General features: G+C 44.6%; 1 protein-coding gene across 1 annotated transcript in view; it reads left to right on the top strand.

Moving 5' to 3' along the window:
• The window catches only part of LOC122942245 (VPS10 domain-containing receptor SorCS1-like), a 578,027-nt gene that overhangs the window by 532,788 nt on the left and 20,592 nt on the right, over positions 1 to 24,647 (top strand). The window contains exons 16-19 of the mRNA XM_044299747.1: positions 114 to 244; positions 7,601 to 7,714; positions 16,358 to 16,529; positions 24,166 to 24,352. Coding sequence (XP_044155682.1) covers positions 114 to 244; positions 7,601 to 7,714; positions 16,358 to 16,529; positions 24,166 to 24,352 — 604 coding nt within the window. The remainder of the gene's footprint in view (positions 1 to 113; positions 245 to 7,600; positions 7,715 to 16,357; positions 16,530 to 24,165; positions 24,353 to 24,647) is intronic.

The following is a 24,647-nucleotide window of genomic DNA, read 5'->3' as shown; positions in this document are numbered from 1 at the left end:
AGCATAGCAACATGGAGAAGGGAGTGCATGCAAGACCACTATATGTAAATGAGCAGATGAAGCCTGGTATTATTTTGTGACTTTTGCTGTAAGTGACATATCTTCTTCACCAGGGAGAGGCCTGTATTATGGGAGCTAGGAGAACCTACATGAAACGAAGATCAGAAAGGAAGTGCATGCAGGGAAAATACGCTGGGGCCATGTCTTCAGAGCCTTGTGTCTGCACGGAGGCAGATTTTGAGTGGTGAGTAGATGCAGCAGATCGACAGAGTCATCTGCAGAGTATTACACTTTTTTCAACTCTGTAATCAATAATGAACAGAAATGATCAAATAAAGCTCCATTACAGTGTTCACATAAAAATGCTATACATTGCCCATACCAGTGATAGATAACCACCGCACTCCAGCTGTGGTGTAATTACAACTCCCAGCATCCTCCATTCATACAGTGCCCATAGAATAGTGCCCACATGATACTGTCATACAGTGCCCATAGAATAGTGCCCATATGATACTGTCATACAGTGCCCATAGAATAGTGTCCACATATACTGTCATACAGTGCCCATAGAATAGTGCCCACATAATACTGTCATACAGTGCCCATATAATAGTGCCCACATGATACTGTCATACAGTGCCCATAGAATAGTGCCCACATAATACTGTAATACAGTGCCCATAGAATAGTGCCCACATATACTGTCATACAGTGCCCATAGAATAGTGCCCACATGATACTGTCATACAGTGCCCATAGAGTAGTGCCCACATAATACTGTAATACAGTGCCCATAGAATAGTGCCCACATAATCCTGCTGTACAGTGCTTAGAAAATAGTGTCCATGTAATACTGCCATACAGTACCTATAGAACAGTGCCCACGTGATACTGCCATACAGTACCTATAGAACAGTGCCCATGTGATACTGCCATACTGTGCCTATAAGAATAATGCCCATGTTATATTTCTATAAAGAGCTTACAAAATAGTGCTCACATAATACTTTCGTACAGTACCTATAAAATAGTGCTCACAAAATGCTGCAAGACAGTGCATATAGACCAATGCTCACATAATACTGTCATACAGTGCCTGTAGAATAGTGCCCATGTAATGTTGCCATACAATGCCTATAGATTAGTGCCTGCATAATACTGCCATACAGTGCCTTTACAATAATGGCATACTAACAACACATGACAATGCCTTTTAGTGTGCAGATACCAGTGGCATGAGTATAGACAAATTGCTATGCCTTTACCTAACCACTGGGGGTGCTACAGGATCAGAGAATGATCTACTGAGAAGTAGCCATCAGTAAAGTAGAGATACAGTGTTGAGCTATAGGTATGATATACGTCCTGCTCTTTATATTAGTTGGGATACAGACTGTAAGATTCTTGAGATCCCATCTTTGCTGACGGTCACCGACTATACTCCCGCTCTGCTGCATAAAATAAATCTTTACAATCCTGAGCAATATGATTAATACAAGAACATCACTTCCCCGTGTGTCGATAAATCCTGCAGTGCCGCGGTGTCTGCTGATATCCTACTTCTGTCTGATAAATCCCCTTTTAAATCATGCTGTAGTGCGGAGAACTCATCTAGACGGAACTCCAGATGTGACACCAAAGTGACGGACGTTTCAGGCATTAATTCAAATAAAAAATGGGCTTGCATCGGATCAGAGTCTCCATGTGTCAGATGTTACCACCATCCAACTGAGCACAACCATAGAAACCATAGGAGGAGCAGTTCTTAGATGTGTGGTTGGGGTGTGTTTCTGTAGGATGAACCATAGAGCTGGCCATACACCTTCTAGAGCTGGTAGACTGACCACTGTTCCTACCCACATCCACACATGTAGGCCGAGCTACAAGTATCCACAACAGGGAGTGCGGGATAAGCTGCTGCCAGACACATCTTGTGGCAGCTTATCTCTGAAGAGGAAAAAGGATCAGGCATGTTGAAATCCAACAGTTGGACTCTTCTTTTGCTCAAGATCTACTATTGGGGATACCCAATATCCAGTGAATGGTTGGCTGGTGGTGGGTTTGACCAACATTCATCTAATGTGTATTGCCACCTTAAGTTATGAGCCTGTTCCTGAAAGGCCTCAGGAATGACTATCAATATTTGATTCTTGGGGTCCCTGCACTTCCCAACGATAGCTACAGGTGAAGTGAACATGTCCCCATTATTCTGCTGACTGGTGGGTATGCAGAGAGCTGGACCCCCACTGACGAAATGTTGATGTCCCATGGTAAGTTTGGGCCATGATATTAACGCCCCACAAACCTATTTTTTTAGTTTGGTTAGGATAGACCACCAGAGTTTGATCATTAGGGGACCAATCCTAGTATGAGCAACAATAAGGGGCCCCGGCACTTTCTGGGTGGTTGTACACGGTACTGAAGCTTAGACTCACTGCTTAGACCATCAATGCTTAAAGGGGTTGTCCCACCGTAAACAAGCTGTCCACAGAATTAGTGATAAGCTCAGTGGGGGTCCAACTGCTGGGACCCCCACCAATACAAGTGAATGTTCCAATTTGTATGGCATATTGCTAAGAAATTCTCACCTCTAAACCTTGCTTCTGTGGGCGAATGCAGTGCCTCACAGGGGGCACCACATGGCGCCCAGTGCAGTTCCTACTGCTCCATACTACAACATTTTAGGGACAATAGGGCTGTATAATGGGCAGCACTCTAAGGCTACTTTCACACTAGCGGCACGGACCTCCGGCAGGCTGTTCCGTCGGGTGATAATCTCAGTGCCCTTAAAGGGGTATTCCCATCTGGAGATTTATGACATATATTGATAAGATGTAGACACCGTAAATGTTAACCTTCTTTAGGTTTCATGGTGGGTGGACCTGCTAGTGCCCTCAATTTTATGAGTGCCTCATACCTGTACATAACCTTCCTAAGGGTTGCATGGTGAGTGCACCTCCTGGTGCCTTCATGTTTGTAAGTACCACATAGTTGACTTTCTTGAAGTTACATAGTAGGTGGAGATCCTTGTACGCTCATGTTTGAGTGCCTCATAGATGATCTTCTTGAAGCTGCATGGTGGTTGGACCTTCTAATGCCCTGAGTGCCTCATAGATGACCTTCTTTAGGTTGTATAGTGAGTGGACCTCCTAGTGTCCTCATGTTTATCTGCACCTCATAGATGACCTTCTTTAGGTTGCATAGTAAATGGATCTCCTAGTTTCCTCATGTTTATCTGCACCACATAGATGACCTTCTTTTGGATGTATGGTGTGTAGACCTCCTAATGTCCTCTTGTTTGAGTGCCTCATAGATGACCTTCTTTAGGTTGTATAATGAGTGGACCTCCTCGTGTCCTCATGTTTATCTGCACCTCAGAGATGACCTTCTTTAGGTTGCATAGTAAGTGGACCTCCTAGTGTCCTCATGTTTATCTGCTCCTCATAGATGACCTTCTTTTGACTACCTTTCAAAATGAATCTCATAAAATACCAAGGCAGAACCAAAAAAGAAAGATAAATGTTTTTGCATAATTCACATTCTTTCCACTGTTTCACTGTATTATCAAAGTCAATCAAATCAATGGTGAATTAAAGGCATCCTGCGCGCTCCGTGTTCTTCTGTTCAATGTAATTTGAGAAGTAAAATATTATGTTATCCTCTCTCTGGCAGTCTGCAGACTCTTACCGGTAAAATGCGCTGTTACAATGATATTATGGAGTCCCCCGGGCACCGTGTTACTGAGAGAGAGATTCTTGCTTTAGTAATTTGTCGATAAATGCTATTATGTAGACTGAACGCTCAGATTCTCTCGGCCTCACGACTTGAAGAAACACGTTTAAAACTTTTCTGCCGGTTTTGTCAGCATTTATAATTTGATGCATTCCTTAAAGGGGACTATCAGGAAAAAGTTATAAACATGATGAATAATGCAGAAGCTTACTGTACATTTCTAGGAGTGGACTCACCTACACCCAACCCCTGATGGGAGCAGCAGAAGGTACATGTCCAACACCAACCTCCGTCTGGATATTTCTGAGCCTCCAGTGTGGCTGGGGTAGTAGTTTTATGGAGTCAGTTTCCTAGAAAAGGCAACATGGCTGCGGGGTGCCCAAATGCCAATTACCTCATCACCAATTATACATTTGCAGTTTGGCGGAAGAGCAGATGAATTCTAAATCTTTTCATTTCTATTGAAGTGGTTATCCAACAGTATCCATCTAAGGCAATGTTACATATCATTGTCCACTCTTTCTACAAACCAGCTCAATACATTTCTTTTAGGAGATGGCCAGTATTTCAGTTGTTACCCACATTATGTCTTCTCTTGCCGAACAAAGAACAGACTGACACCTTTCAAGATGTTCAATACACTGCCATTAGATGAAAGCTTTTTTCTCTACAAATCTGCTCTATTTGTCCCTTTACTAATGTCGTAATGATCGGTGATGCCCAGTAGAACAATCAACCAGATGCCCAATTCACCTATAGGACCCTCTGGTTCTTGATACTTGGATGGAGCCAAGACATAGGTGACGTAATCTGGTTGTGTGACTCCTTGAATAATGTCTAGAGGAGGTAGGATCAGACACAATGGAAATGGGTTGCCAACAGTCAACATCACAACATGCCAGTAGGGGTAGAACAATATGGAGTGTAGTCACCAGACCAAGGGTCTGGAACAGAGGTGAAGCAGAATCTGGGAATGGGTTCTGTGGTGATTATAGTCAGGAAAGTCAGCTCAAAACAGGTTATGATATATACTGTACAAAGAGCACACAAGCCGTTCAGGATACTGGCAGCTATAATTGGCAAGGAGTCCAAAATAATGGAGGTTTAAATAGTCCACTTGGGATTTTGCACCTCCCAGTATCCCTAAATGGCGCTGGAGCGCAAACAGGTAAATTGGTCATAAATACTAACACTACTTTAATAGGCTCCCACCCTATATCCAACCTATACTCTGCCTATGAGCTTCTCCTCTCTTCCTCTATAATCTCATCTGGGACCCAGAACTTCTCCTTAGTCTCACTTTTTCTCAGGAATGCCATCCATCAAATATTTTTTCCAAAAAGCTTAGAACATAGACTGTGTCCTCAACTGCTGCCCCAATACAATGTTCACCTCATAATTCTACAGTTATTATTTACAGGGGTCTGACTATTATAAATGAGATGTTTACACCCACAAACTTATATGTAAAGTATTGGGATGTTATGTGATAGACCAAAACATAGTAGCAAGTATGTGTGAGTCAATACTTGGTAGGACCACCTTTCTCTGCAATCATAGCTGCAAGTCTTTTGGGGTACGTCTCTACCAACTTTGCACATCTGGAGGACGGATTTTTTGCCCATTCTTCTTTAAAAAACAGCTGGTGCTCAGTCAGATTGGATGGAGAGCGTCTGTGAACAGCAATTTTCAAGTCTTGCCACCGATTCTCAATGGGATTTAGGTCTCGACTGAGCCATTCTAACACATGAATGGGCTTTGATCTAAACCATTCCATTGTAGGTTTGGCTGGATGTTTAAGGTCGTTGTCCTGCTGGAAGGTGAACCTACGTCTCAAGTCTTTTGCATCCTCTACTAGGTTTTCCTCCAGGATTTCCCTGTATTAAACTCCATCCCAGGGGAGTTACTAGGGTCTGAAAACATCCGGGGCACAAGCCCACTATGTTGAAATTGCACATTAAAGGCATGCTTAAAGGGGTGTTCTGGTTTACGCATATGAAGTGCAGTCATTATATAATACAACATTCGGTAACTTTCCAATATCTGTTATGTTTCATTTCCTCACCACTGCAGAAGTCTTTGCTTGGGCCCTTTAATATTGATGGGAGTGGACCCTGGGTAACCCCACAGATCACCCCCCCGCCTTGTACTTGTTTCACTGATCTGCTACTTGCGGGCTGCGCGGGCATGAGTTCAGTCACTTCGGTGCGCAATCCCGTCCTGCAGCACATGATCCCGCGAGACCTGTGACCTCTCGCGGCAGGTTTCGCGGGATCACGCGCCGCAGGACGGGATTGCGCAACAAAGTGACTGAACTCATTCCCGCACAGCCTGCAAGTAGCGGATCAGCGGAATAAAGTACAAAGGGGGGTAGAGGGATGATCTGTGGCGGGTTGCCCAGGTCCAATCAATATTAAAGTGCCCTGGAATAGCCAAATAAAATAAAAAAATTGCTCAAGTCCCGAATGTTTTGACCTAACGACAACCCTGCTCCATCCATCTTCCCATCACCATGACCGGCTTCCCTGACCCAGCTGAAGAAAAGCCTTCCCCAGCATGATGAGGCCACCGCCATGCTTGACAGTGGGGATGATGTGTTCAGGGTAATGTGCAGTGTCAGTATTCCACCACACATAGTGTTTTACATTTAGGCCAAAAAGTTCACCTTTAGTCTCATCTGACCGGAGCATCTTTTTCCACATTTGCTTTGTCCCCTATATGGTTTGTGACCAACTGCAAATGGGACATCTTATGGCTTTCTTCTTGTCACTCTTCCATAAAGGCCAGATTTGTGGAGTACATGACTAATAGTTGTCCTGTGAACAGATTCAACCACCTGAGCTGTGAATCTCTGCAGCATCTCCAGATTCACCATGGGCCTCTTGGCTGCTTCTGTAATTAGTGCTCTCCTTGCCTGGGCTGTCAGTTTAGGTGGACGGCCATATCTTGGTAGGTTTGCAGTTGTTCCATACTCCTTCCACTTTTGGATGATGGATTGAATATTGCTCAGTGAGATATTCAGGGCTTGGGATATTTTTTATAACCTAACCCTGATTTGCACTTCTCCACATTTTTACACCTGACCTGTCTGGTGTGTTCCTTGGTTTTCATGATGCTGTTTGATCACTAATGTCCTTTAACCTCTGAGGCCTTCACAGAACAGCTGGAGTTATACTGAGAATACATTACACACAGGTAAACTTGATTTACTAATGAGGTGACTGAAGGCAAGTGGTCACACTGAATTTTTTTTAGGTGCAGGGGGATGAATACAAATGAACACCACACTTTTCAGATTTTTATTTATTAAAATTTTTGAAAACCATGTATCATTTACTTTCCCCTTCACACATACTCTCTACTTTGTGGGGTCAGAGCAACCTTTGGCACTTCAGCTGTTGTAAAACTACAATTCCCAGCATGCTCCATTCATTTCTTTGAGAGTTTGAATAAGAGCAGAGTAAGTATGCATGCTGGGAGTTGTAGTTTCACAACAGCTGGAGGGCCGGAGGTTGCCTACCCCTGGTCTATCACATAAAATCTTTAAAAAATACATATAAGTTTGTGGGTGTAACGTGAAAAAATGTGTAAACATTCAAAAAGTTTGAGTACTTTTTTTAAGGCACTGTAAAACCCAAGAAATCTTTTTTAACTGGTACAAGTCATCCAAAGGGGAGCTCTGGGATAATATAAATATTAGTGAAAATGCTGGAAATTATCAGCGTTTCTATATAAATAAGCAGCACACAATGTAAATTGAAAAGAAGGTGGCCAAAATATGTTTAGGCTCGATTTATATTAGGAGATGAAGTGATTTTTTGTATACTGCACATGCATAATGTTCTTGTCAATTATCTGCTTTTAGTGATTACGGCTATGAACGGCACAGCAATGGTCAATGCCTGCCTGCATTCTGGTACAACCCATCGTCCTTGTCCAAAGACTGCAGTCTTGGGCAAAGCTACCTGAACAGCACCGGGTAGGTAAAACTCGCTGTGTGCAGATCATTGTGTTTATGTTTGTTTGCTTGTTTTTTACACTGAACTTAAAAATGCAGCGTATTACAGAAATTGTATTAACCCTTTCACCCCCGGAGTTTTTTTTCTTTTTTTTCTTTTTGCGTTTTTGTTTTCCGCTCCCTGACTTCCCGGAGCCATAACTTTTTTTATTTGTCTGTTCACATATCTATATGAGGGCTTGTTTTTTGCGGGACAAGTTGTACTTTCCAACGCCACCATTTAATATTGCATATGATGTAGTGGGAAGCGGGAAAAAATTCAAAATGGGGTGAAATTGCCCAAAAAAAAAAGCAATTCCACGACAGTTTTACTTTTTTTATTTTTTATTTACGACATTTAATGTGCGATAAAACTGACCGGTTACTTTTATTCTACAGGTCAGTATGAATCTGGCTATTTTTTTTTGCATTTTCATAGTAATTGAAAAAATGTAAATGTTTAAATTTTTTGTCGCCATATTTTGACCCCTATAACTTTTTTTTTATTATGTGTACGGAGCTCTATGGGGCTCATTTTTTGCGGGGCGATCTAAACTTTTCATTGACTCTGCGGTGTGTATGACTTTTTGATCACTTTTTATAAAAAAAATTGTAGAAAATAAACCGGCCACAAACGGCGAATCAGCCATTTGGACGCTTTTTTCCGTTTTGCTGTTTGCCGTATGGGGAATATATATTTTATACTATGGGCGTTTTCGCACATCCCAACACCCAAGATGTGTATTTTTTTTAACTATAACATGCAATCATCTGATTGCTGTTATCATAGACTCCAATGCACTAGCATTGGAATCTATGATGATTTTACTGGTTTCCTATATGCTGCACACACGCTCCGGCTCCTCCAATCGCCACACGGGGGAACCGGAGCATAACCCAAAGTGCGCGCTTTCGGCTTTCAGCGCGCTCAGATGCCGTGCTCAGGATTGACTACAGCATCTGAGGGGTCAAATGTCCGCGATCGGTATTAGTGCTGGTTGCGGACATGAGCCGCGGGTGTTTGCTATAACAAGCAGGCGGCCACCTGCGACTATGGCACCCGCTCCGCTCAGGAGCGGGCGCCATCTTAAAAGACCCGGCCAGCTCTGTACTATTACGGCGCTGGGGGTGAAGGGGTTAAATCTCATCCAGAAGAAGTCCATGTGGAAATTGACATGCCGTGCAGTTTGGCTATTTTTCTGCAGATGTTCCTCACCGATTACAGCCTTTTTGGTAACAGGGTGAAATCCAAAGTGAATTTGTTATGAAATACGACTAATTTTGCCATACATTTGCCACTGTATTTAAGCCAAAATCTACTGTACTTTTTCTAGTTCGTTTGCATGTCCCCTGATGTTGAGGCGACTTTAGGGTTGCCCCCTTTTCTTAAAGCCAAACCCGAACAGAAGGAAGGGAGGGTGGGCGTGTCTGAAGTCAGCTCCGCCCTGGGCTAGCATCGCATCACTCCCAGCTGATCGCTGTTCCCAGGTCTGAGAAAGGCTTGTACCCAGGCACAGGACATTCCCGTACGGGTGGCAACCCTAGGCGACTTGTCAACCAACAGCAAGCCTCAGAAAAGTTGTGCAACCAAAACACTTTGTGAGGCTTGTTAATAAGAGGACCTCTCCCCGCTCCTGACATGCCTGTTTAACCCCTTAAGGACCAGGCTCATTTTCACCTTAAGGACCAGGCCATTTTTTGCAAATCTGACCAGTGTCACTTTAAGTGCTCATAACTTTAAAACGCTTCGACTTACCCAGGCCGTTCTGAGATTGTTTTTTCGTCACATATTGTACTTCATGACACTGCTAAAATTGGGTCAAAAAAGTTAATTTTTTTGCATAAAAAAATACATTTTTTACCAAAAATTTTGAAAAATTAGCAAATTTCAAAGTTTCAGTTTCTCTACTTCTGTAATACATAGTAATACCCCCAAAAATTGTGATGACTTTACATTCCCCATATGTCTACTTCATGTTTGAATTGTTTTGGGAATGATATTTTATTTTTTGGGGATGTTACAATGCTTAGAAGTTTAGAAGCAAAATTTGAAATTTTTGAGAAATCTTCAAAATCCCACTTTTTATGGACCAGTTCAGGTTTGCAGTCATATTGTGAGGCTTAGATAATAGAAACCTCCCAAAAATGACCCCATTCTAGAAACTACACCCCTCAAGGTATTCAAAACTGTTTTTTCAAACTTTATTAACCCTTTAGGTCTTCCACAAGAGTTGATGGCAGATGGAGAAACAATTTTGAAATTTCTATTTTTTGGAAAATTTTCCAATATAATCAATTTTTTCCAGGAGTAAAACAAGGGTTAACTGCCAAACAACACTCAAAATGGGTTGCCCTGATTCTGTAGTTTGCAGAAACACCCCATATGTGGTCGTAAACTACTGTTTGGCCGAACGGGAGCACATAGAAGGAGGGGAACACCATATGGGTTTTGGAAGGCAGATTTTGCAGGACTGGTTTTGTTTATACCATGTCCCATTTGAAGCCCCCTGTTGCACCCCTAGAATAGAAATTTCAAAAAAGTGACTCCATCTAAGAAAGTACACCCCTCAAGGTATTCAAAACTGGGTTTACAAACTTTGTTAACCCTTTAGGTGTTCCACAAGAGTTAATGGCAGATGGAGAAACAATTTTGAAATTTCTATTTTTTGGAAAATTTTCCAATATAATCAATTTTTTCCAGGAGTAAAACAAGGGTTAACTGCCAAACAACACTCAAAATGGGTTGCCCTGAATCTGTAGTTTGCAGAAACACCCCATATGTGGTCGTAAACTACTGTTTGGCCGAACGGTAGCACATAGAAGGAGGGGAACACCATATGGGTTTTGGAAGGCAGATTTTGCAGGACTGGTTTTGTTTATACCATGTCCCATTTGAAGCCCCCTGTTGCACCCCTAGAATAGAAATTTCAAAAAAGTGACTCCATCTAAGAAAGTACACCCCTCAAGGTATTCAAAACTGGGTTTACAAACTTTGTTAACCCTTTAGGTGTTCCACAAGAGTTAATGGCAGATGGAGAAACAATTTTGAAATTTCTATTTTTTGGAAAATTTTCCAATATAATCAATTTTTTCCAGGAGTAAAACAAGGGTTAACTGCCAAACAACACTCAAAATGGGTTGCCCTGATTCTGTAGTTTGCAAAAACACCCCATATGTGGTCGTAAACTACTGTTTGGCCGAACGGTAGCACATAGAAGGAGGGGAACACCATATGGGTTTTGGAAGGCAGATTTTGCAGGACTGGTTTTGTTTATACCATGTCCCATTTGAAGCCCCCTGTTGCACCCCTAGAATAGAAATTTCAAAAAAGTGACTCCATCTAAGAAAGTACACCCCTCAAGGTATTCAAAACTGGGTTTACAAACTTTGTTAACCCTTTAGGTGTTCCACAAGAGTTAATGGCAGATGGAGAAACAATTTTGAAATTTCTATTTTTTGGAAAATTTTCCAATATAATCAATTTTTTCCAGGAGTAAAACAAGGGTTAACTGCCAAACAACACTCAAAATGGGTTGCCCTGATTCTGTAGTTTGCAAAAACACCCCATATGTGGTCGTAAACTACTGTTTGGCTAAACGGCAGGACATAGAAGAAGGGGAACGCCATACGGTTTTTGGAAGGCAGATTTTGCTGGACTGGTTTATTTACACCATGTACCCTTTCAAGCCCCCTGATGCACCCCTAGAGTAGAAACTCCATAAAAGTGACCCCATCTAGGAAACTACGGGATAAGGTGGTTGTTGTTTTGGGACAATTTTTGGGGTAAATTAGATTTTTGGTTGCTCTATATTACTCTTTTTTGAGGCAATGTAACAAAAAAATTTAATACTAAAATTGTTTCTACATTCGCTATTTAGTTTTGTGGAACACCTAAAGGGTTAACATAGTTTGTAAAGTAATTTTTGAATACCTTGAGGGGTGTAGTTTCTTAGATGGGGTCACTTTTTTGGAGTTTCTAGTCTAGGCTACATCAGGGGGGGCTTCTAATGGGACATGGTGTAAAAAAAAAAAACTGTCCATCAAAATCTGCCTTCCAGAAACCGTATGGAGTTCCCTTCGTTCTATGCCCTGCCGTGCGGCTATATAGCCATTTACGACCACATATGGGGTGTTTCTGCAAACTACAGAATTGGGGCAATAAATGTTTAGTTTTGTTTGGCTGTTAACCCTTGCTTTATTACCGGCAAAATGGATTTAAATTTAAATTTTGCCCAAAAATAGGTGTTTTGGCACCGTTTTTATTTTATATTTTTAACACCGTTCATCCGAGGCGTTTGGTAAAAAGTTATTTTTATAGCGACGACTTTTACGCACGCGACGATGCCCAATATGTATGGCTCTCAGACTTTGGAGACACTAAGCAGGCATCCTAAAACTGCGGCCCTCCAGATGTTGTAAAACTACAATTCCCACCATGCCCTGATGATGGCTGTAGGTTGTCTGGGCATGCTGGGAGTTATAGTTTTACAACATCTGGAGGGCCGCAGTTTGAGGATGCCTGCACTAAAACTAATATTTTTTGGGGAAAGAAAAATTGTTTTCGTGTCTCCAAAGTCTGAGAGCCATAGTGTTTTATGTTCTCTAGTGAACTGTTGGGGATTATAAAAATTTAGTACTCCATGGAAGTGTGATACTCCCTGAAGCAATCGATAATGCAGAGGCCCGGATGATCGGGGCACGTGTCACATTGAGTTGTGGTGTCCTTCCGTATCCCCCTCTTGTGACACACTCTGCACTTTTTTTGGGTTCGTCCCTTCTTTCCAGTATGGGGGACCACACCTGGAAAGTGTTGGCCAGGGACGATCCGGGCGCCTCCAGTTCCCGAGGTACTCCGGCCTGCTCTTTCCCGGTCCGAAAAGATCAGGTCTTTGAGGACTGCCTCATAGAATTGGAGGAATGTCCCTGTGCTGCCAGCGCTTCGGGATAGTACAAAAGAGTTGTACATGGCAACCTGCACCATGTAGACCGCAACTTTTTTGTACCATGCCCGGGTTTTGCGCATGGCGTTATATGGCGTGAGGACTTGATCAGAGAGATCAACTCCTCCCATATACCGATTGTAGTCGACGATACAATCGGGCTTGAGGACCGTTGCCGCGGTACCTCGCACAGGGACTGGGGTGGTGCTGTTACCGTGGATTGTGGACAGCATAAGGACATCCCTCTTGTCCTTATACCTGACCAGCAACAGGTTTCCACTGGTAAGTGCACGGGTCTCACCCCTGGGGATAGGTACCTGGAGGGGGTAGGCAGGGAGGCCGCGTTGATTTTTCCGCACGGTCCCACAAGCGAACGTGGATCTGGCGGCAAGGGACCTGAACAAGGGAATGCTGGTATAAAAGTTGTCCACGTACAAGTGGTAACCCTTATCCAGCAGTGGGTACATAAGGTCCCACACGAGTTTCCCGGTAACACCCAGAGTGGGGGGACATTCTGGTGGTTGAATCCGGGAATCTCGCCCCTCGTACACACGAAATTTGTAAGTGTACCCTGAGGTACTCTCACAAATTTTGTATAGCTTCACGCCATACCTCGCCCGCTTTGTGGGAATGTATTGGCGGAAACTGAGTCTCCCCTTGAACGCAACGAGAGACTCATCAACCGCGACCTCCCTTCCAGGTACGTAGGCCTGCTGAAATGTGGCCCCAAAGTGATCGATGACCGGCCGTATCTTGTACAGCCGGTCATAGGCAGGATCACCTCGGGGGGGACATGCTGCATTATCGGAATAATGCAGACATTTCCGGATGGCCTCAAACCGGTGACGTGTCATGACCATACTGTACAGTGGGGTCTGGTATAGGACGTCCCCACTCCAGTATTGCCTGACACTGGGTTTTTGGACTAGACCCATATGCAGCACGAGGCCCCAAAATGTCCTCATCTCGGCTGCACTGACCGGCGTCCAGCCACCGGGTCTAGCCAAAACTGAGCCTGGGTTTTGAGCGACGAACTGTTGGGCGTACAGATTCGTCTGCTCCACCATCAAATTCACCAGTGGGTTACTGAAAAAAAAACTAAAAAAATCTATTTCAGTAAACCCCACTGTGGGAATCTGGATTCCAGGATTGCCAGCGAAATCCGGAATCTCAGGCTCAAAGTCCACTGGGGGACACCAGCTAAGTTCATCGGCAGGGGGCTCCGGTGAACTTATTTGGTGGGCCGGGAAACCAGTACGAACCCCAGGGCGGCTCGTACTAGGGTGGGCCACAGGATCCCTAGCATGTGTGGCCCCTGGCTCCGCCTGGCGGCGTCTCCGCTGCCTTGGTGGCTCATCGTCATCCGATGATGATGAGGAGGATGCGGATGGTGGTGGTGGGGGGGATGCTGGGGGGGCAAGTGGCGTGGGGTCTGGGGTCTGAAAGTTGTAAAAAAAAAAAGTTTGGAATAAATGTGCTTTTTTTTTTTTTTTCTAACTTTTCCCTTCTTTCCCTGCCTAACGGTGCCTCTCCCTCACTGACCCTAACCTACCTGGGTGGCGATGGGTGCAGGAGGGTGATGGATGCCGATTTAGGGGGACACAGGAGCTGGTGCTGGACGATGCTGCACGGTCAGGGTGCTGGACAGGAAGAGGAGGGGAGAGAGGAGCGCAGGAAGTTTGAATCTCGCGCCTCTCTCCCCTGCACCAATCAGCACCCTGGACAGCGGCGTTCAGCACCAGGGCCAGCTCCGCCTCTGCAAATCCTCGGACTGCGATTGGTGGTGTAAAATTACGCCACCGATCGCAGTCTTTTTCCGGTTCATCGGGTCACAGGACACCCGAATGGACCGGAAACGCAGAAAACCGCAGGTCTGAATTGACCTGCGGTTTTCTGCGATCGCCGATACGGGGGGGTCCAATGACCCCCCCCCTGCGTTGTTACGGGATGCCGGCTGAATGATTTCAGCCGGCGTCCCGTTCCGATTAACCCCTGCGGCGCCGGAATGCAGATTTTAAGTCAGGACGTACCGGTACGTCCTCGGTCCTTAAGGACTCGGGAAATAGGGCGTACCGGTACGTCCTCGGTCCTTAAGGGGTTAATAGCTCCATGCATTCCCCATGTAATAACGATTCTGGAGCATCTATTCTTATGTCTGTATGTTGTGCCATTCCTTTATTATTTCTACTAGAAGTTATGAATGAATTGCTAGCAGTCTGCAGTAAGGGTACAGAGGGGAGGTCACCAGTTGGGGGTGTGTCCCTGCACAGACTCACTCTGTCCAATCAGTGCTGCCATTGTCAGACTGTGCAAGGACACACCCCCAACTTGTTACCACCCTTCTATACCCTTACTGCAGACTGCTAGCAATTCATTCATAACTTCTAGTAGAAATAATTCAAGAATGGAGCAACACAGAGCCATAAGAATAGATGCTCCAGAATTGTTATTACATGGGGGATGTGTGTAGCTATTAAAATAGGCAAGTCAGAAGTGAAAGATCCTCTTTAACCATGACATATGTCTGGAAACCAAAGATCATGATGTAGAGGGGCAGCCATTGAACTGATGGGGTTGCAATGCAACTTACAAGCTGCCACTTGTGACTCAGAATTGCAAAAAATCCAACATTTTTCTGCGATTCTGGGTTGACGGTCACGGCAACTTGTGAGTCGCGTTGCAGCCCCATTCACTTAAAAGTCTGCACTGTTACACCATGATCTTTGGCCACTAGATGGGTGTCTTGGCCAAGATCACCATGTAGTCACAGCCTTAAAACTAGCCACATCACAGGAAAGATACAGGCAAGGCACAGGACTTACTTTGGGAAAAGTTACATGCAATGTCACAATCTTCATATGACCGTTAATGGTGGTGGCCTGACTACTTCCCCCTTTTGAGGGCTCATCACTGCAAGAATAGAGGCTCTGAGAGTCTTCAGGGTTATAGATGGACTCTGGCTTAACAAGAACATCTTACAACCTTAAAGGGGTATTACAGGGTTTTGCTATCGATGACCTATCTTCATCATCATTATCTGACTGGTAGGGATCCAACACTCTGCACCCCGCGGATCAGCTATTACCACTTCACTGGGAGCAGCTCTGCAGCAACCAGCTCCTTTCACTACACAATGGGACAGATCTGTGTATTTTAGGACCTGACTTCTGGCACTAGTACTACTACAGAAAAGCTGATTTGTGAGGGTTGAGGGTGTCCGACCCCTGCTGATCAGATATTGATGGCCCACTTCAAAAGTAAAAGCCTAGAATACTGTGCCTCTTTAAAACAAGAAAAGATGAATGTGCAATTAAACTCACTAAACAAACCATTAATGGGGTTATTTTGTGGGTCAAAAAAAGTGACCTTCATCTTTGAAACTTGATTGGGCTGCATCAAACTGGGGGTTCCATAATTCAGTGCTGTTCAAAGCTATGTCCACCTACAGTATTGTCCCAGGACATCTCAAACAGTAAATGTAGCAAATTTGCAATAGATCTTGATACATAATTGTGTCTCCATAGTAACAGACTACAACCCTGGGTAGTCTGAGTCTGTAGTCATTTTATTTTAGTTCCAAGGGAGAATCTTATCTAGAGGTGGGAGCTTGGACCATGTTTGGGACATTTTTTCTCGATAGCTTTGTATTGTATGTATTCTCATGTATTGTACTCTGTTATTTCAGTTACAGGAAGGTCGTGTCCAACAACTGCACAGATGGTGTTAGAGAGCAGTACACCGCCAAACCTCAGCAGTGTCCGGGGAAAGCTCCACATGGTCTCCGAGTCACAACACTGGACGGAAAGTTGACTGCAGAACAAGGACACAATGTCACATTTGTGCTGCAATTAGAGGAGGTACGAGGTTATGATGACGGCCCTGAGTACATATTGTCACAGTAGCCTCCACCAATTCCAGTATAGTCCGAAGTCATTGCGACTTTCCCAGTGCAACCACTAAATTATAGTCAGGATTCACGAGCCCTTGTATTAAGATGGCAGCAAAGATGAGATTTGAAAAAAGTCCAAAAACACCTAAATGGTCCTGTTTCCAAGACTTTGCAGGATTGTAAAAACAAAAACAGCGCCACCAACAGTCCACAGGCTGTGTCTGGTATTGCATCTCAGCTCTATTATAATGAATAAGACCAAACTGCATTACCATACACAACCTGAGGACGGATGTGGTGCTTTTCCTCTTTGGCGGGGATGTGTGCCATTAGTAAATAGATTTTGCTCACGTTACAGTGCCACTCTTGCCCTGTGGTTGTGTCTGGTATTGCATCCCCATTCACTTACATTACAGACACAACCTATGGTGGGTTTTTATTGTATACTTTTTAATGAAGTGCAGCAGCCCTTTAACTGGAAGAAGAGACAGAGAGTTAGGGCACAGCGAGTTTCCAAAATGCTTTACATATTTAATAGCTCTATACTGATTACAGATTAATAACCGTCGTGGCGATTATTAACCGTCCAGTAGGAGTTCATTGGCAGCAGATTTATTTCCATGATCATTGGAAATATTAAAATGGATGGATCCAGAACTGCACAATTAAAATAAGGGCCAGTCACCGTACGTGATGTGCTGAGCGGGGGAGGGGGCCTCATCGTCCACAGCTGTTACTTATGCAGTCAGACTCGCTAATCAATGACCAATTGCTGCACTGAGAAATAGCGGCCTGAGATAACCAGACATGTAGCGGAGGGAATGAAGATTAATGGGAAACTAAAAGAGATTAATATTAGTGTCATTGGAGCTGAGTCTGCAGAATCCAGAGCTAAAACCGGCGGAAAACTGCAAAAAAGGTAGAACAGATCAGAAATATGAAGAGGTTTGTCAGGAAATAGCGCCACACCTGCTCATGGCCAGAGGGGGTACTGCATGTCAGACCCATTGATTTTAAGAGTTCTTTCACATCAGCGTTTTTATTTCTGTTATGGAGGCAGAAGAGCTGAAATCGGAAGGGCCGGATTCAGGAAATAACTGACGGGAATGGAGCCTAACAGATTCCATTGACTGTAATGCGATCTTTTAGGTATCCGTTCAGAAAACTTTTATTTAGTGGAGAAAAAAGTCCTGACACTTGGGGTACAGGATAATGACGGTGACACTTGGGGCACAGGATAATGACACTGACACTTGGGGCACAGGATAATGACACTGACACTTGGGGCACAGGATAATGACACTGACACTTGGGGTACGGGATAATGACGGTCACACTTGGGGTACAGGATAATGACACTGACACTCGGGGTACAGGATAATGACGCTGACACTCGGGGTACAGGATAATGACGCTGACACCCGGGGTACAGGATAATGACGCTGACACTTGGGGTACAGGATAATGACGCTGACACTTGGGGTACAGGATAATGACACTGACACTTGGGGCACAGGATAATGACACTGACACTTGGGGTACAGGATAATGACGGTGACACTTGGGGTACAGGATAATGACACTGACACTTGGGGTACAGGATAATGACACTGACACTCGGGGTACAGGATAATGACACTGACACTCGGGGTACAGGATAATGACACTGACACTCGGGGTACAGGATAATGACACTGACACTTGGGGTACGGGATAATGACACTGACACTTGGGGTACAGGATAATGACGGTGACACTTGGGGCACAGGATAATGACACTGACACTTGGGGCACAGGATAATGACACTGACACTTGGGGCACAGGATAATGACACTGACACTTGGGGTACGGGATAATGACACTGACACTTGGGGTACAGGATAATGACGCTGACACTTGGGGTACAGGATAATGACACTGACACTTGGGGCACAGGATAATGACACTGACACTTGGGGTACAGGATAATGACGGTGACACTTGGGGTACAGGATAATGACACTGACACTTGGGGTACAGGATAATGACACTGACACTCGGGGTACAGGATAATGACACTGACACTCGGGGTACAGGATAATGACACTGACACTTGGGGTACGGGATAATGACACTGACACTTGGGGTACAGGATAATGATGCTGACACTTGGGGTACAGGATAATGCCCCTGACACTTGGGGTACAGGATAATGACACTGACACTTGGGGTACAGGATAATGATGCTGACACTTGGGGTACAGGACAATGACGCTGACACTCGGGGTACAGGATAATGACACTGACACTCGGGGTACAGGATAATGACGCTGACACTCGGGATACAGGATAATGACGCTGACACTTGGGGTACAGGATAATGACGCTGACATTTGGGGCACAGGATGGTGACACAATGACATTTTAGGGTCCCTTCATGGGTGTATTGTAGTGTGGGCGTGCTCTTGCTGCTGCAGTCAGTACAAGTAGAGGGATGACTGCGTCCAGTAAATATTGATCGTCTGAATATTTTACGTTTTTTCCCTCCGGTTCTGACCAATCAGGAATCTAGGTTTCGTGTCTTTTAAGAAGAAAATATTCAGTTTCAAAAATACACTTTCTCTTTTTCGGGAATATTTCAGGTGCTCTGATTGACAATGGCGTTCCAGGAGAAGAAATCTATAATTTTTATGATCAATAAAGATTTCTTTTCTTATATTTGCGCTCCAATTAATATTCGCGGCACCAAGGGAGGACTCGCCAGTTTTGTTCTTGGCAATCCGTGTGCATCGCCAATAATAAAAGCGGGGACTTATTATTTCATATTGACATTCATGCTCAGGAATCCTTTATTATTTCTGCTGCAAACATATAAAACGTATCTGCATTGCTGCAGCATTAAAAAGGAAAGAGCCGGAGCAAGGAGTGACAAGGTATTGGTGGAAGCCCCCCCCCCCCCCCCCAAAAAAAAAAAAAGTTATCTCTGATGTTGGGGGATGGACAAAATGATGACTAGAATAGAATAGAAATGTATTGTTATCCATCCTGGATTTAAAGAATATACCTTAAATGAAGGGCCCACAGATATCCCCTCCTTGACCTCTCTCTGAAAACCAACCTTTTCCTCCTGGATTGTGCTCTCCAATGTAACTCGCTGCTTGAAGTCTATTATGTATGTGCAGTGTGTCCTAAAGCTGGCCCCAAACATGTAATAACTGTCGGTCCAACAAGTCTCGATTCAGCATATACTGTATGGGAAGAGGGGTGTAAGCTGGTGCCAAACACTACCTGTCTTCTCTAGACTCCGCTGTCCCCTCCAGACTTCATTTTCTCCTCCAGACACCTCTGTCTTCTTCAGACTCCTCTCTCCCCTCCAGACTCCATTTTCTCCTCTAGACTAGATTTTTCCCTCCAGACACCTCTGTCCTCTGAGATGTCCCGAACTATTCGCCGGCGAATAGTTCCCGGCGAACATAGCTTGTTTGCGTTTGCCGCGGCGGGCGAACATATGCGATGTTCGGTCCGCCCCCTATTCGTCATCATTGTGTAAACTTTGACCCTGTACCTCACAGTCAGCAGACACATTCCAGCCAATCAGCAGCAGACCCTCCCTCCCAGACCCTCCCACCTCATGGACAGCAGCCATTTTAGATTCATTCGGAAGCTGCATTCTTAGTGAGAGGAGGGACAGTGCAGCTGCTGCTGATCTAATAAGGAAATCGATAGCTAGGCCAGTGTTCTGTGTCCACTATAGTCCTGAAGGACTCATCTGATCTCTGCTGTAAGGACAGCACCCCAAAAAGCCCTTTGGTCTGCTTTTTTTTTTTTGTGTAATCTAATTGCAGTTGCCTGCCAGCGTGTGTGTCAGGCTCACAGCGTATACTGTGCCCACTTGCCCAGTGCCACCACTCATATCTGGTGTCACAGTAGCTTGCATTTAAAAACAAAATATAATATCTGGTGTCACATTCGATTAGATTTAAAGAAAAACAACAATTTTGACTGAATAAATAGCAGTCAGTTGCACACGTGTTTGTGTGTTTAAGGCCCAGCTGCAAGTGCATAGTGATAGGGGACGTAACAGGGATTAAACTGATAGGAATAGTACTACTTAACACACCGCTCCTATCTGGTGGCACAGTATATTGCACGCGCAGTGCCCCAAATTGGAAGTAGGAGGACCGACCAAGCATCTTTTTCCATCTCCCGGTTCCTAAAATCGATTCCATATGCACGTCCCCTGATAGGGGACGTAACAGGGATTAAACTGATAGGAATAGTACTACTTAACACACCTTATAATAACGCAGAGAGAGGAGTCTGAAGAAGAGGAGTCAGAGGAGGAAGGAGGCTTTGAGGAGGTGGAAGACCAACCACAGCAGGCGTCCCAGGGGGCTTGTTGTCACCTTTCGGGGACCCTTGGTGTTGTACGTGGCTGGGTGGAGGAAGAGACCTTCAATGACATCAGTGAGGACAAGGAACGGGACATGGCTAGCTTGGTATCCAACCTTGTGCAAATGCGGAGTTTGCGGTAGGGCAAATGGACTGTTTGCAGTTGTTTGCGGTGCGTTAAACAGTTAGCTTGGTCTGTCACTGTGAAGCGGGCGTAACCCTTACACTACCTGATCGATACAACATCATACCTGATGTTTTAAAGCACATTATTCCAAACAATTTAGGAATGTTAGGTGATTTGTGCCATTTATGGATTAAAACCCGACTCTGCGTCAACTACGTAATTTTCCATGGGAGTTTTGCCATGGGTCCCCCTCCGGCATGCCACAGTCCAGGTGTTAGTCCCCTTGAAACAACCTTTCCATCACTATTGTGGCCAGAAAGAGTCCCTGTGGGTTTTAAAATTCGCCTGCCTATTGAAGTCTATGGCGGTTCACCCGTTCGTGAACATTTGCGGAAATTCGCGTTCGCCGTTAACGAACGCAAAATTTTATGTTCGCGACATCTCTAGACACCTCTGTCCTCTCCTTGCTCCTCTGTCTCCTATAGACTCCTTTCTCTCCTAATGAGTCTTCTGTCCCCTCCAGACTGCTCTGTGCCCTCCAACACCTGTCCCCTTTAGGCTCTTTCCCCTTCCAGACTTTCCTGTTCCTTTCAGAGCTCCCTCTGTCCTCCCCATACCCCTGTGTCCCCTCCAGACTACTCTGTGCCTTCCAGACTACTCTGTCCTTTTCAAACCCCTCTGCCCACTCCAGACATATTTGTCTTCTATAGACTTCTCTCTCCCGTTCACACTTCTCCAGAACCCTCTTATCTTCCCAGATTCTTATGTCTCCAGAATCCTCTGTCTTCTCCAGACTCTTCCTTTGTCTCCTCCACACTCCCCTGTTTCCTCTTGAGTCTTGACATCTTTGTCTTCTCAAGATATCTGTGACCCTCCAGACTTTTCTGTCCCCTCCAGGCTTCTTTTTCTCTTTCAGTCTTCATTAGACTTCTTCATAGATATCTGTCTCCTTTAAATTATTACCACCACCACCCACCCCGCCTCTTAAATTATCCACCCCTTTGTCTTTTCCAGACACCTTTCTTAGTGGTTTATCTCCAGTGGGAACATAGGGTTGACATGTTGAAATCCTATATGTTAAGCATGCATGCTAAGCTCTCTGCTTGTCGTTTACCAGGTGACTCCAATACATGTACTTTTTGAGGTGATTTCTCTAATTGTAGTCTCCTAGGCACCTCCTCCACGTGTTTGCCATTACTGTAGTTAACTTCTCCACTTGTAGTTAACACCTCTACTTGTAGTCTCCTAGGGAACTTCTCCACTGAGATGATCCTCCTATTGTAGATATCTCCTCTACTTATGTCCTCCTACTGTAGGTAACTCCTCCTCTTGTAGTTTCCTAGGTATGGTAACTCATCAACTAGAGACATTCAACTGTAGATAACTCCTCTGCTTGAAGTCTCCTAAGAAAAGTCTCCCAGGTATTGCATCCACTTATAGTCTTCTAGGTATTGCTTTCACTTGTAGTCTTTTAGGTACCGCTTCCACTTGTAGTCTTCTAAGTACTGCTTCCTCTTGTAGTCTTCTAGGTACTGCTTCCACTTGTAGTCTTCTAGGTACTGCTTCCTCTTGTAGTCTTTTAGGTACTGATTCCTCTTGTAGTCTTCTAAGTACTGTTTCCACTTGCAGTCTTCTAGGTAATGCTTCCACTTGTAGTCTTCTAGGTACTGCTTCCTCTTGTAGTCTTCTGGGTACTGATTCCTCTTGTAGTCTTCTAAGTACTGTTTCCACTTGCAGTCTAACTACTGCTTCCACTTGTAGTCTTCTAGTAATTGCTTCCACTTGTAGTCTTCTAGGAACTGCTTCCACTTGTAGTTTTCTAGGTACTGCTTTCACTTGCAGTCTTCTAGGTACTGCTTCCACCTGCAGTCTTCTAGGTACTGCTTCCACCTGCAATATTCTAGGTACAGCTTCCACTTGCAGTCTTCTAGGTACTGCTTCCACTTGCAGTCTTCTACAATAATACTCGCCACATCCACTTGCTCGTTAGTGATCAGTGATGATATCACTGTGTGCGCCCAGCATGATCACCTGGTGATGTCATCACGCTCACCGCAGATCATTTGGCAGGCATTCTTTAATTAAGACGGGAGAGGATGGCCTCTCTGCGAGCAAGTGAATGAGGTGAGTAATTTTTTATTTATTTTTAACCCCTAAAAGGCTGAGTGAGAGTCACAGATGCCGCGATCAGTGTTGAACTCGGCATCTGAGGGGTTAAGTTATGGGGGGTGGCACAATCGCCGATCCCTGTCATTGCGCCTGCTCCATACAATGGAAAGCGATTTGTGATGAAGTAATTCATAACTAATAGAATTTCTTGTTGAAGTTCGGTGAATCCGCCAAATCGAATTTTTCAAAACTTTCAAAACTTTACAGGTGGTTGCCACCAGTGAGAAGATGGTCTCTATAACTCTGTAGGCACGTACTGTCTTTATTACTCCACAAACCGTCAACCAAGTCATGGCTATCAGTCTTAGACCTACGTTACAGTCTCTTGGACAGAACTGATCCAATCCATGGCAATCTTTTCCCTCATTCACTCCAATAGACCCAATTTTCCCTCGTTATTGTTTCTCCATTCTTGTATCTCCTCTGTCCCTTCCCATCTCTTGTTTTCCACCCCCTCCCATTGCTCCTAGTCTGCAATGTAAGATCCGACCATGGTCTTCTGGATCCATCACAAGTTGCTAATAATTCTGCTGTCTACTTAGGCTAGTTTTACATACGTGGCAAAGATCTGGCAGGCAGCAAAGAAAATCGTGCCCTAGCTCTCTGGAACCAGCATTGCCAGATGGCACCGGAAGGCCCACTGGCCCATTAGCTATACCGCCACTACCTGGCATATATGCTAAAAATTGTCTGCACAAAAACTGCTGCCCATGTGGCAGAGACCTTACATAACCCCCCTCCCCGGTCGCTAAGACCCTGTTAGGGCCAGAGCTTCTGCATCCACCATTTCTTTCAAGGACCCTCTTCAGTCTCCTCACCCCACTAATAGCTCCCTTCCCACCATTCTTTAGTCCAGGTGTGCTAGGAGGAGGCACATCGGGCGTCTATATTGTGTGTAGTATTACTTATCTCAATTATTCCTTTTTTTTTTTTCAGGGTGATATTCAAAGAACTAACATTCAGGTTGACTTTGGTGACGGTATAGCAGCTTCTTATGCTAATCTCAGTGCCACAGAGGATGGCATCAAGCATGTCTATCAGAACGTGGGCATCTTTAGGGTCCTGGTGCAAGTAGACAACAGTCTAGGCTCTGAAACGTCTGTGCTTTATCTCCACATAACAGGTAGGTGTAGAGGACTATGTGTACTGTGCTCAAATACATGGCAACGTTCAGAGAACATGGCACCAGAGGCAAAGCTATGAGAAAGCAATCTCTTTACCTAGGTGTTTCCATCAGCTTCATAGATACTGCCTGGAGCAACAGGGCGCCATTGACCACCAAATCATTCAAACCCATATTCACTGAAATGATAGGTGCAGGACCTTCAGTCTAGGGTCAGTGGCGAGCCTAATGGTGGGGCCCCACAATCAGATATTTCTCACCTGTAGTAGACAACATGTTACAGTGAAAAATTAAA

The sequence above is a fragment of the Bufo gargarizans genome, chromosome 6, assembly GCF_014858855.1.
Source record: "Bufo gargarizans isolate SCDJY-AF-19 chromosome 6, ASM1485885v1, whole genome shotgun sequence".
In the NCBI taxonomy this organism is placed as follows: Eukaryota; Metazoa; Chordata; class Amphibia; order Anura; family Bufonidae; genus Bufo; species Bufo gargarizans.
Note: the sequence above shows the minus strand (reverse complement) of the source record. Positions and strands in the feature narration are given on the sequence as shown.